The sequence below is a fragment of the Cajanus cajan genome, chromosome 6 (genome assembly GCF_000230855.2).
Source record: "Cajanus cajan strain Asha chromosome 6, NIPB_CcT2T_4, whole genome shotgun sequence".
Lineage (NCBI taxonomy): Eukaryota > Viridiplantae > Streptophyta > Magnoliopsida > Fabales > Fabaceae > Cajanus > Cajanus cajan.
This window is the reverse complement of record NC_138522.1, coordinates 36022959-36037477: the sequence shown is the minus strand read 5'-3', so window position 1 is coordinate 36037477 and position 14519 is coordinate 36022959. Positions and strand designations below refer to the sequence as shown.

General features: G+C 33.1%; 1 protein-coding gene across 2 annotated transcripts; it reads right to left on the bottom strand.

Annotated features, from left to right (window-relative positions):
• Positions 1–5680: 5680 nt before the first annotated feature.
• LOC109814419 (prolyl oligopeptidase family protein) lies at positions 5681–11433 on the bottom strand. Of its 2 annotated transcripts, none has more exons than XM_020378833.3 (6): positions 11134–11433; positions 9835–10303; positions 8955–9152; positions 8313–8342; positions 6932–8041; positions 5681–6441 (listed from the first exon to the last, which is right to left on the bottom strand). In XM_020378833.3, the coding sequence occupies exons 2-6, from the start codon at positions 10258–10260 to the stop codon at positions 5890–5892; spliced, it is 2316 nt and encodes a 771-aa protein (XP_020234422.1). In that variant the 5' UTR covers positions 10261–10303; positions 11134–11433; the 3' UTR covers positions 5681–5889. The 2 variants fall into 2 exon arrangements, with proteins under 2 accessions (XP_020234422.1, XP_029130400.1); XM_029274567.2 differs by lacking the exon at positions 11134–11433 and adding an exon at positions 10486–10624.
• Positions 11434–14519: the final 3086 nt, after the last annotated feature.

The window sequence follows — 14519 nt, the reverse complement described above, 5'->3', positions numbered from 1 at the left end:
CCGACAATTGAATGTACCAACTTTCATTGCATATATGAGGCTCCCCTTATATCAACCGATGCCATACGATCCCTCTGCTCCATGGATATAATCTTCTGTCGCACTTCATCTTCATTTCCACGCACCTCCATTCCAATACTCTTGCAAATAGATAGAATACGATTTGCCATGGCTTCATCACAACATCGTTCTGCATTAGCAGCTGAATTGGCCCCATTAATATCATTTGAATGGACCACCTTAGAGTTTCCCCCACCTACACTAGTCTCTGGAGCCAAAGAACTTTTTGGCAATGATGATGAATCTTGAGGTGCTCCTTGGATCTGCATTTTCTTTCTGGCTCTGTTTAGTGCGTTTCTCACATTATTTCTTATAGTTGGCTCATGACACTCCACAACACCCCCTCTACTAGACGCATCTTCTTTTTCACGAATCACCCTGCTCATATTGGTAATCAAACCATTATCAACTACTGCGACATGTTGGTCAACGCATACCTCCCTCATCGGGCTCACCATATGATTCTTCGTATTCCCCACTGCCCCACAATGATTATTCTTAGTGCCTTTGTTACTAACCCCTACAATTACGTTATTACCTTCCATGCCCGACTCAGTACTTTTACCATCTTCCATAGCAGTTTCGTTGACCCCTTCCACTATGTGTTCTACCCTTTTCGTAACCCCCTCAATGCCATTCTGACCATAATCATCATTGGCAATTCCCAGTGAGACCTCACCGCTGCTACTTGCTTTGTCCATCATCTCTGGTGGTTGTTCCTCTATTCCTCTATCATCCTCAGAGGAATAATTTTCCACATCCTCCAAATTAAGTGACTGATCGACGGAAGCATCCTCAGAGTTGCTATCATCACTGGACCATTCTGTTGTCAGAAATTGTCCTCCATGTTCCTCCACCAAGCGCACTGAGAAACCTAAATCATTCACCAATACCCGTGTTTCCTCATTGATCAATGCCTTATAGTCGTACTCATTTGAATTCGGGCATAATCAAGACGCCTTCTCTGTCGTGTATCATCGTCTACTTGGATGAAATCCCCCATTGAAGATACCATTTTAATGAAAAATTTCTCTGACCATGCATGAAGGGGAATGCCATAACAACGTACCCATGTTTGACGTCGTACACAGACCATCCTCGGATGCCATTCAATTATCTCATAAAACCACCTCTCCCAAAGTTGTTTATATAGTGACACTGTATCCTTAAGATTAACACAAGCATCCGATTCTACTAAAACCATATCATCACTCATCGTTGTCACCTTAATATCCAGGAGACCCTCTTGTAATAGCTCTTGACGTATCGTATCTAACTGGATATGACGATGGCGCCGACCCACCAAAGATCGCTGACAATCCTCTATTACCTTATCATCCACCGAGAAATGAAGATGAGCCCAAGGCTCCTTTTTCCTCACCCATTCAGTACCCCTCTTAGCGGATACCACCGTATTTCCCTTTGAATCCCTAGCGTTGAACCTGGTTTGTCCTTTTAATTTGTCCGCATATGAGTCACTATGGCTACGCATTTCCCTGCCAGAGGCACATTGTCTACTAACTTGCATCCGCGTACCAACATGACTGTTACTCCTCACATTTCGAGAATGACGAGTGAGGTTGACCTTTAGCCTCCGTGCTCCAATGACAATAGAATTAAGACTCCTCTCCAAACCTTTCACATCGTAGACACCAGAGAATCGTACAAACCCAAACCTTCGTCCATGATTATCCCGTTTTTTGGGAATAAACACATCTACTACCTTTCCCCATTTTTGGAAAATTTTCCACAGCACCGAGATCTCTTGATTATCTGCCACATTGCTTTATATATTCTTGAAGCAAGCAGCCACACCATTATATATAAACTTTTTGACTTATTTTTATTCAATACATAACTTTTGGGTTGCAGTTAATATATGAAATGCTTAAGCATGTATTAAAAAAAAGTGAGATAAGAATAGAAATATTAGGTTATAAATAAAAGGGGATTAAAACTTTCTCATCTTTATAGGCAATAATAAGAATTTTTTTTAAGAATTAATTGTTGGAAAATCAATTTAAATTTTCAAATTCAAATTTGAGATATTATTTAGAAAAAATGTTGATTTTTTTAAGATATTATTTAGAATTGAAATATATTATATTTATTTTAGAGATTTATTTTCTCTTTTAAAATTATGATGTAAGTCTAATAAATAGAAAATCTGAACCACGTTAAATAAATTTGTGTGATCTTTCTCTATTTCTTTTATGATATTATTTTAATATTTCTTATTATTATTATTATTGTGTATAAAAGAATTTTTTTTCCAACAGTAATTAACTGCAATGCACTAAATTCTCACATGAGAATTGATCCTAAAATATTGTTTTAAAATTTTTAAATAATAATCAAACATATTCCCACAATTTCTATTCAAGAATCTCATTACAAAAATAAAATGTAGTTTAATTAAAAAAAATTCAATATCAAACATTATCTTAATCACTAGACATATACCAAAGTAAATTCCTGTTTTCCAAGAAGTTATATCCAACCTTTAACCATTTTAATTAATACATGAATTGTTCCTTTAAAGCATAACAAGGTTCTATTAAAGTGCCAAAGTGCTGGGAGCTCGCAAAGCTATGTGCAAACAAAGTAATTATACAAAGAACTGGGCCTAATAAGACTCATAGGAAATCTCAATAAATAATGGTGGATTAAGTGCAAATTCTTGGATCACTAGTTATCTGTTTGACCTTGGATCACAAATTCTTGTACGATCTATGCATTTTATTCCATGACAACGCTTTATGACTCCAATTAGGAGGATTGAATCACTAAAAAATAGGGTTTAATCACTGGCAGAAAAAAAAAGGATTTTTTTACATAGATAATTTATATTGGTTCTCTAAATATTGTTCTAATATATGAGATGGTAAGATTTATTTTTTTTTAGGTTGAAATAACATTCTAAATTGATTGATAAAAAAAATTAAAGCTCAAATATATTTTAGTCTCTATAAAATGAGCTACTTTTAATTGTGATTTTTATTCAAAAAAAATAATATATATATATATATATTTTCATCTGTTTAAAATTGAAACTTATTTTTAGTTCCTAATAATATGTGATTTTTCTTAATTATTTTTTGTATTTATCATATTTAATACCATATTAGTATGTAATACCTCTAAATTTCTTTTGATAAATCTTCATAACAAATATTATTTATCTATTTTAGAATGAATATTAGGGGCTAAAAATAGTAATTTAAGATTTTAAAGATGTGAAAATAAAAAAAAATATATATATTTTATAGAAATTAAAATCAAAAGTTATTCATTTTTTAAGGATAAAAACAACTATTTTAATTTTTAGAAGATAATAAATATAAAAATTATAAAGACTAAAATCAAAATACATTTATTTTATAAGAATTAAAAATATATTTAAATTAAAAAATTATTCTAAAAAAAAAACTTTCCGATATAGGGTAGGGGGGAACTCATCTAGAATGTGTTATTAAACCTTTGTTTTATGCCTCCAAAACGCATTCACTCAAATAATACATGTAAATATTGTGATTGAGTTATTTTAATTTTAAGAACCAATTTGATTAACGACTACAATTTCGAGATTATATTAATCGATAATTTATGATTTCATGGACAATTTACCGTTTTATTTATTTTAAGGACTAATTTAACTTTCAATTACAATTTTAGAGACCAAATTGATTGATAATACACAATTTCATAAATTATTTTCCATTTTTATTAATTTTAGGAATAAATTTAATATTATTAAAATTTCAAGGACTAAATCGATTATTTACTATATTATTATTTATTTGTTAGTTTCTCTTTGGATATCTTCATTTTCGACGTCATCTCTCCCATTTTTATCTCACTTCTTTGTAAGCCATAATGTATGAATTAAATATGCAACAACTAAACATATAAAACGAAAGTTTACTCTCTTTGTCAAATTTTCATGATGAAAAAATAACACACTTGATAACGATAACAAACATTGAAGAAGAAAGAAAATGCCTACATAAAATATAGATACATGCATGTAATAAATTGTAATGCGCATGAACCGACAGGGTTACAATTCTGCGGACTTCGAGTTGTTAATTATTGATAAATTTCATATAATTCTAGTAGTACACTATTAAAATGACTAAATTATATTTTTTATTTTTTAATTTATTTTTATTATATATTTTTTTTTAAATATTCTTTTTATCTTTTGTTTCTTAAATTTTGGTTGATTTTTTTTTGGTAAGTACCAAAGCTAAAAAAAAGCAAAGACAACAAAAAGGAAAAAGCCAACTAAAAGGAAGGCTAAATCAAGGGAGAAGCTAGTTGATTTAGTCATTTTGAGTTTTTTTTTACTGATTCAAAACTTAAAACTTATTTCATTAAATTTATTTACATGAAAACTATTCAATATAATTAAAATTCAAACTAAAAGTGTTATAAAGATAAAAAAAAATGAAAAATTAAAAAATCTAATTTTATATTATTTTTTAGTTATTAATGAAATATATTTTTCATACGATTTTTACTGTGATTATAATCATTTTGGATTCAAACGTCAATTGCATTTCATGATTTTCATATGAATGAATCTAATGTTACAAGTTTTATGTCTTTAATTAGTTAAAATTGATTCAAAATCATGTTATAAAATTAAAAATGATCATTATTTTAAAAGGATAAAATTGATTCAAATATAAAAAATAAAAAATAAAAATAAATATTTTAACTGATAAAAAATTAATGGGATAATTTAGCCCTATTAAAATTAACATTATTTTTATTTTTATTCTTTCAAAGATGGGGTTCGACTAAATCGCTAGATGGAAGGAGTTTCCAATGATCTTATTGCAAAGAGCTTGGCGTATCTATTATTATTAAGTAAACATCAATAAAGGAATCGCATTTTCTGATAATTCTGATTTTTATGGAGGTCAATGTTAACAAAGTTAGCCAGTTAGGTCGGAAAGGTACAACTTGGAAAGGTGTGAAGTTAACAAAGTTAACACATTTTCTAATAATCTTGAGTTTCCAATATTGCAAAGAGAATGGTGTGAAGTCAACTTGAAATGATACATTTTGACGACATCAAGAAACATGATCATATTGAACCAATTACCATTTATTTTGATAGCACCAAAAAGTCTGATTGTCTTTCAAGTTTGACACTTGGGGGACTTTGATCTGTTTGCTCAACCTAACGTGAAAATTGGACAACCTAGCTAATGCTTGTTAATGGACATTTATTATGCATAACCCCTTTTTCTTTGGCTTTAATAAAGTGACTGCTATTAACCTTTCATTAAATGAGAGAATCAATTACATGACTTTGTATCTCATCATCAACTACCTTGCTTTCCTATGAAATTAGACATTTAGATCTATGGAGCAAAACATAGACAAACAATTCCTCCATGGTTAAACCAATTCATTTTATTGTAAGCAAAGCAATACTTAATTTATAAAATTAAATATATCCCTTGGTTAAAGTTCTAATTCAATATACGTCCACCAAGGATTTTCTAATTGCACACCGAGTTAAGGGAAGGAAGATCAACATATTTCAAAATTTAGATTAGACTAGTCTGTTGATAATTCCTCCGGATATAAGATGAGATCTAGACTGTTTGATTTTTAAAGGGTTATTCAGTTATTTGATAGCCAGAAAAGTTTCTTTTTAGTGTGCGCAAAGTGGACCAAATGGTCATCAAAGTAGCTTACCAGCAACAAGGCAAGAAGAAATAAAACAAATTCTTGGGTAAAAAGTAAAAACTTAAGAAACTACTCTTCCTATTCAACTAGACAGAACAACGAAAGATGAATGAAAAAACTATGTTACAGATTCCTCTGAATGAAGTCCCACATCCTCCCTTCCATGTAAACTCGATCGCTATGACGGCGTGGCATGTGCCGTTCATCTGGGAAAATGATTAGCTCATATGTTTTTCCAGCTGCTACAAGTGCATTGATAAGCCTTGCAGTGTGCCTAAAGTGAACATTCTCATCAATCATGCCATGCACAAGCAACAACCTCCCTTTCAGCTGCTGCACTTGGTTCATAACAGAACCACTTTCATATCCTGACTTGTTTTCAGATGGCAATCCCATGTACTTCTCAGTGTAAAACGTGTCGTATCCATCCCATGATGTTACAGGTGCGCCAGCTATTGCACACCTGAAGAAATCTGGATACCTTGAGAGTGTCATGGCAGAGAGATATCCCCCATAGCTCCACCCGTACAGCCCGATGTGGCCAGCTTTTGCAAGCCCTTGTTTGACAAGCCACTCTGCTCCAGTTAGCTGATCATCAGCATCAATTTGACCAAGTTTGTGCTTTAAATAGCTTTCAAACTTCAACCCCCGTCTCGCTGTTCCTCTATTGTCTAACTGTAAACAAGGAAAGCAATTTTAACTTGGAAGGATGAGCTGTCCATATACTAGGAAACAGATATTGTAGAGGCAACAGCTAGATTTTTCCATGCTACATGTTATAAAAATGGGCACAACCTTCACAATTTAGAAGCTCAAGGGACAAAAACCTATGCATTTGGGACATCACAGAGTACTGTAACAACCATTGGGCATACATATGGAAATATAAATGCAAGGGTCAATACATTTTCAAGTTTTCATAATTAAAGCTGGTTCTGTCACTATTAGTCCTGTCAACCTTTACCATGGATAAATAGATGGATTGCCCATTCAAACATGTTACTCTCAATGGTTCATAAATTAAACAGATTCAGTATATTGTAATTATGTCCTCTCTGTTTGAGTTTCATCATGTGGTTGAGTTGTAAAAATCAGGATGCATAAGAATTTAAAACAAGCAGAAAAAATAATTGTCCCATAATCAAGTAAAATTCAGGGAACTGACCTTCCAAACTAAGACGCCTTGGTTTCTCAAATATTGTGCTCTTAGGTCAACAGTACTAATCCAAGAATTAGAAACAAGCTGTACACTTGGACCACCATAAACATTGATCATAGTTTTATAAGGTGGAGGCCCAAACCTTGAGGCATCAGGCTTATATAGTGTTCCATACAGTGTAGTGCCATCATCAGCCTGTATTTCAACAATCTCTGGTGGCTCAAGCTGAAGCCTTTTGAACCTTGGAATTGTAAATGACTGCTCATATAAAGGCTTGATTAGACTTCCGTCCTCCAACGAGCAAAGTAACACCCTTGGAGGACAACAAAGGGAATCATGGATATCAACAAAATTTCGCATATGATGATCAAGGACCACAATGTGCTTTCCCTTGCTGTGTGTAAGTCTAACAGGGACCTGAAGTGGTTGACTTCCATCAACAAAAAGTTTAGTACAGTATAAATTGGACTCCAGAGGACCATCTAAGGTCCCAGTAAAATATACTAGACCTGTAGCCTCATTCACACCAGCAATTTGCTCAACCATCCAATCACCTTCAGTGAGGGGTCCTAAACAAGCCCCATTTGCATCATGAAGATAAAGATGTCTAAATCCTGTTTTCTCGCTAGCCCAGATAAATCCACCTGAAAACTTGGTAACTCCTTTATCAAAAGGTGTGAAACAGTCGTGTATATTGATCCAACTGCTGTTTTCTTCCACCAATAAATTTTTCCTCTGGCCTGTTTTAATATCAAACTTAATAATCTTTATTTTAGTGTGGTGCCTGTTCAAGACCTGAGCAGTGAGAATGTTTCCATGCATCCAATTGACTCTTGCCAAATATTCCTCCTCATTGTTTTGCTGTCCTGTGCCCCCACAGAGAAGATCCATCCAAGTAATGGAGCTTCCAGCTACTGAAACAACCCCAAGGCGCACTTTCACGTTTGAAGTTCCTGCAAAAGGATAAGGGTGGTCTTCCTGTGCCTCTAAACCAACTGAGCTCTTCCCTTGGTGCATAATTCTAAAAAGTGGTATTTCAGAAGAATCAACTTCAGTGAAAGCGATATATTTACTGTCCAGTGACCACCAGTATCCAGTTTTTCTATCCATCTCCTCCTGAAATCCGAAAATTATGTTAAAGAAAAGAATCATTCCCTGGCCAGCTCATAACATATTAAATTATAGGCAAGTTGGTTCTTGGCACTATAAAATGGACCTAAGGAAAAATTTAACAAGCTATGAGTAAATAATGCCATCATTTCAGAACCTATTAATTATACAATTTTCCCAGTCATAAGAGGAAGGAAGGAATAGTTTGTACAAGGAATGCAAAGCCCCCAATTTAGTCTACTAAAGATGTAATATATAAATTTAAGGTAAATCTCACCTGAGCTATATATTCGGCAAGCCCATGAGTCTGCAATACACAAAGCCAGTGTCAAATTTTCTCAGACTGAAACAATGTAAAAGTCAAACAAAAGAAGAAAAAAAAACATCTATTAGAAAATAAAATAAAATCCTTGTGCAATCGTATGAATGACAACTCTACAAGTCCAAGCCCAAAGCCTATTGGATGATCAAAAGTAGTTGACTCTTAAAGTTCCAATTTTCAAATATCTTAATCCACTTGAGCTTTATTTCAAAAATAAGAAAAGAACCTTAGAATTCTACTAGAGATATTAATCCTAGAAGAGAATCAACACTGCACTAAACTACCAATATCCTGGCCATTGACAACAATGACAGAAGAACCAAGCTTAACCAAATTCAACAGTAAGATGCCTCATAATTGAAATCAAACACATATACTATACAGAGATAAAATAGGATATGTGCAGCTGATTTGAAGTAGGTGAACCTTGGAATGTTTCAGAGAGATATATTACCATATAATCTTTTAGGTGTTACTTTTTTTTAAAAGATATTTCACCTAAAAAGATTACATCTGTTTGTCAACTCCATACATGAATCGACTGAAATGCATTTAGTAACTCAAATACGGTAAAGAGCAGCCATGTGCTGAACTTACCAAGCCATTTTCCTTTGCCCCATGGGTCAACTGCTTTGATTCATTTGACAAGAGATTCAGAACATGCAACTCACTGTCTCTTACATAGGCAAGCATTGATCCATCCGGAGAGAGATGTGGATCAATAATGGGTGAACCTGATACACTTGGAAGCTTGAGCTCTGCTTTTGAAGAAAGGGAAATGTCCTGCATATAAATCTGTTCATAGGGAAAAGGAAATAACCATAAGAAGCTAGACTATTTGAAGTTAATAATCAAATCAAACTCAATATAACATACAAAAAGACAGGGAAAATATTCATTCCAATACACAGCTATACAATACAAAACACAACAGAATATATACAGTTTGGTATCACATTGTTATATATATACTAGTATCAGGGAGGCATAAGCATAGTCAATACCAATGACACCGATGGGACAGAAATCATTGTAGTTACAGCTTTCAAAATCGAGGACAAGAAGCTCAGTTTTTATAAGAAATCAAAGAGGTTAATAAATAAATCCAGAAACTGCCTTTCAACTATGTTAGACAATTGCAGAATGATAGGCCACCCTATACAACAAAGAAAAAATAAATAAAAATCAGCATTTGAAGCTTCTTTTAATTTATTCTTATAGAACATCTAAATGTTGACAGCTTGTTCCAAGCAAGTGTATAAAGGGACTGGCATGGCACTTCAAGACAGATAACATTTTGGTGCCATCATGGTGAGATTATTGGAGTAATGTGAGCCTATTCCAAGTGTTTATGAGGTGCTCCTACCAGCTTTAATTACTAAAGTGAAACATATATGTTTAAAAACTACTGGCACTTTTTCTCTCATGAATAAAAACATAAGACAACATTTTAATAAAAAGGAAAGGAACAACAAACCCCAGCAGGCAATGGCACAATGATTGATTTCCTTTTTGAGCTTGTCTTCACCCATTCATACCGCGTCACTCCTAAACCACGCTCCCTCAACCTCTCCCTCCTCAACTTTTCTTCTGGAGAAATATTGCTTTCATCAAGTCCACCATCAGGGGGACTGAATAACAATTCTTGTGTATTGGTCTTCAGATCAAAAGCATAAACCTTTCTGTTTAAAGAGTTATCAGGACTAAACAAATAAGAAACTAAGCTATCATCAGGACTAAAACTTATTGAAGTTGGTGAAACGTATCCAGGCAATGGGTATTGTACAATCTCTTCAACAGGGAAAAGAATGTTGTCATCAAAATTCTGAGGATCATTTGAGTCTGTCACAGGCATTTTGAAAGGCAGTGATTTTGGACGCTTCGGATTCCTCTTCTCATTCATCAACTGATTGCATTAGTGATACACCAACAGGTATGAGATTGCACTGCAACAGAGCATAAATAATTATGATGAGAGCATTCCCCACGGGCAAAAATAAAATTAAAAGTAACTTTCACTACAGAGACAATAGCAATCGTATTACTAGTATAAAACCATTTGCACCGAGATCCAATTACAATGAAAATTAATAAAAATAAATTAAAGGATTCTTCAATGACTAATTACGAATAATTCCTCTGCCATTGAGCCTGACTGAATGTGCTCGAATGACCACAATCGCAGAATTTTTATTTTATAAGCAAGGAGACAAAACCATTAGAAATTGTGTGTAGAGAGTGAAACCCAAAAGACTTGAGAATATTATCCAGTTGGAGAACAACAAAGCAAAGGAGACCAGAAACATAAAACCATAAAAAAAGGGACAAAAGAAGCTAAAAAGTTGTCCTTGATATTGACAGGCACGTATCCTTTGAAACAAGTTTTAAGTTTAAGCTTCAACGTACATATTAAATCAATGCATCATAACTGAAAATAAACGAAAAAACCTTGGACCCCAAGCAAGACAGAAGATGGAGTAAGCAATAAATCAAAGGAAAGAATGCGAATTTTGAGGTTAATTGGTTTTCACTTCATCCCACAATAAATTTTAATATACCATAACCTTTTTCAAACTCTCTAATGATAACTAAGGATGGTAGGCCCATTAAAACCTTGTGAGTCAATCCACTGTAACCGGATCCGATCGCGAACTATGTATGGAGTAAGAACCCAGAAAAGAAAAGGGAAAAAAAAGGTTTTTTTTTTTAATTGACTAACGTTAATTGAAGCTGACCCAGTTTTTTTTATTGAGTACTGGGGTGATTGGAATCTAACCTGAGTGGAAGACGGATAGGATCTGCCATGAAAAGGAAGAAATATTCAATTGGAATATTTTAGATTCAGACACATAGTCTGATAGGAGATGAAAATGGAATGTATAGTGAAAACTGAAAACTGATTGGGTTATGTGGGAGTTGAAGTGTTTGTGGTTGGGAGGAGAAGGAACTAGAAAGAGGATGAAGGAAGGAAGAAGTTGTTGAATGTGAATGTTGAGTTGGGTTGGGGATGGCGTTGGACTTGATTGATAGATAGATAGGGAAACAAATGTAGAATAAAATTTGCTCAATTTATTTTTTTTATTTTTATATTGACTTAAAAGAAAGGTTTTCGAGTTTATCAGAGGAAGAGGACAAGGGGATGATTTCCGTCCATGGTCCATCACGCCCTAGTACTTCGTCAAATAATAATTGCATAGAGCCGTAGATAACGATGAAAAATATAATACTCGGCCAAATCTTAGGAAAAACAAATTAATCTGGTATGTTTTTTCACGATCTTATTATTAGTGTGAAAGGTCCAACGACTGGTTCGATGATCATCTATTTCTTTAAATCACAATTTTATTTTTTATTGAATACTAATGTCAATGACTGGTTGGATGATTACCTATAATAGAATTTCTTTCTCTTAATCACGATACATTATCAATGCCTGTTTAAAAAAAATTTGAGTTCAGTTCTTTCTAAACAAACGATTTAATAGCTATTAATTTAACATTTTAATATTTGAATCAATTAGATAATTCAATATTATATGGGTTTTTTATAATAAGAAACTAATATAATTTTGTCAAATCATTTTAATATTACAATAAATAATTACTGAGTCATCAAGATCTTAAGATAATAATTCATGAATTATTTTAAAACTAAGTTATAATTATATGTTTTGAATTATTTTAAAATTAAGTTATAAGTTAAATATTTTATTAATTTAAGTTTTGAAAAATTCCTCTCAATAGATAAACGAATCGTTAACATTATTTTATATGCTATATATGCATTTAGAAAAGAATTTATTTATTTTATATAATTAAGAATGTCAATTGGTTTATCATTTTTCAATCCTATAATTTCTTTTAATATATTTAATTCTGAAAATAAATTTAAATCATCAAAATTCAACAAATTATCATGTGTTTTAAAGATTTTTCAATATTTAGGCATTTTTCTTTCAAAAATACACAATTCAGTAACTTTAATTTTTTAATACTAAATAAAAAAGTAAAAATATCGCCATATATTTTAAATTGTTCAAATATACTTTGGAGTGTGGTAATTGTTTTATCTACAATATACAAACAAAAAAAAATCAATTCTAAATGACTTTTGAAGTAATTTTACAATTTCATTCTCAGGACTTTTATCAAATTATTTCTTTCTATGACTAATATGTCTTTCACGAAATATAGGCTCTACATCCATTTCAAAACAGAATTTCTTTAATAGAAATCAATGCATTTTCAAATCCATTTTACTAACCAAGTTAACTGCAAATAATATGTCATACCAAATAGTCATGCTTAACAAAAATTCAGAATTTTCAAGTTTGTATTTTGCTAAACAATCAACTTCACTTTTTCATTTTAGGATCATCACTAGCTTCAACTAATTTAAATAAGGATATAATTTTTAGATTTTACCTGATACTGATGCAGTGACACAATAACGCACTTAAAAGGAACAAAAGTCAACACAGACTCTAATTTCCTTTACCTCTAAGCCTTTCAAATAGAGACACAAACAGAAATATACAATAATAGTGTAGCAATTGGATAATGGGTTAATGACAATCAAAGTAAATGTCAAAAACTCAAATTGAAGCAATAATATAGAAGAAGTCAAAGAGTAGTAAAAGAGACTTAGAGAAAAAGAAAGGAAGGAGATAGACGTGAATAATAGAAAGAGATAGGAAATTAGAAAGTTTTAGGGTTTCTTTATGTATTAAAATAACTATTCAATATTTTTTTTTAAATATTATTATTGATTAGGAGAAATTTCAAAATCATTAATCATTAAATAGTATTTATAGTACCAATATACACTTAATAATCGTTAAGGATATTTTAAAATTTTAACTAAAAATTATTTTAGGTGTAATTTTAAAATTGAATATTTTTAATTTTATAGTAGTATATTAATGTTAAAAAAAATTGGGGGCCTAAAGCCCTTGCTTTACCTGCTTCCGCCTTGAGCCAACCCTGAGGGGCACTAAGTATCATTCTAGACTCACTCAATTCTTAACCTAAACTTTCATCTAACTTGGTGTTAGAGTGTCTTTGCAAGTGTCCCACACCGCCATGAATACTAAAGCAACGAGGGTGTCCTCCTGTCATCAGAGAACTTGCAGGATTTTGGTAAAAACATTTAGCCCTCACCATGGGGCCATAGTAAAACTTTCCTCCGACCACGCATGGTTTTCACTCAGAACCAAACGATGAAAAAGAACATGGTAGGAATCTTCGCAATGAATAACAACCAATTCTTGAGCAACAATCCCTCACCTTACAGCCACCTCAACCCTACCCATGGAACTTGTGGCAACTATCGCCGCTATGGACCCATTGTTCCACCATCCAATGTTGAGTTATTGCAATGGATGGAGGTCATACACAAACATAACCAAGAAGCTTGGCTACCATTCACCAACAACACGAAGATGATCATGCATGCTAAGAGGTTGATTAAGCCCAGTACGAGCAAGAACTCCAACCCTACATTGAGAACACAATAACACTCGTTTAGAAACTAGCATCTCCACAACTAAGAAGTACACTCCCTCTAAATCATCCCAAGACATGCATACTGCTTAAGAATCCCATTTCGCGAGAAGAAGCACTCCCCACTTGCATTTCCCTTGGATGAGCAATGGTGAACGTCATGGACATCCTTTTATAGATGCCATAGTCTACACCCCACTTCTAGAGGATGAAAAACCTTGTTATGAGAGCGTATGATGGTTTGACCTGTCTAGACAAACACTTAGCTGCATACAAAAATAGAATGCATAGTCACACTCAAAAGGACGTAGTCATGTGCAAGATCTTCCCTACAACACTTAAGGGCCCCACACTCTTATGGTATACAAGTTTACTGATGTTCAACGTGCCTAGCTATGCCATCCTGATGTAGCTATTTAGAGCCTGATTCGCCACTAGTCGACCCCACAAAACTTTCACATTGGTCTTGCTCAAATGAGATAGGACAACAACAAACCACTCCGAACTTTCAGGGAGAGGTTATCTGTCATTGCCAATAAAATATGAGACCTTCACCTTTAGGTTTCCCTTACTGTCATGCTAAAAGCATTAAAGAAATGATCTTTCTCAAATGACATTTATTGAGACGCATCTAAGGACATGAATGACCTAAGAATCCGAA

Excerpts from the sequence above, each read along its gene's own strand:
- LOC109814419 (XM_020378833.3), bottom strand. The coding sequence starts at position 10,260 with ATGAATGAGAAGAGGAATCCGAAGCGTCCAAAATCACTGCCTTTCAAA. Across the intron at positions 9,153-9,834 it reads TTGTGCCATTGCCTGCTGGG|ATTTATATGCAGGACATTTC; the intron begins GTTTGTTGTTCC and ends CCCTATGAACAG. Across the intron at positions 8,343-8,954 it reads GGGCAAAGGAAAATGGCTTG|ACTCATGGGCTTGCCGAATA; the intron begins GTAAGTTCAGCA and ends TGTGTATTGCAG.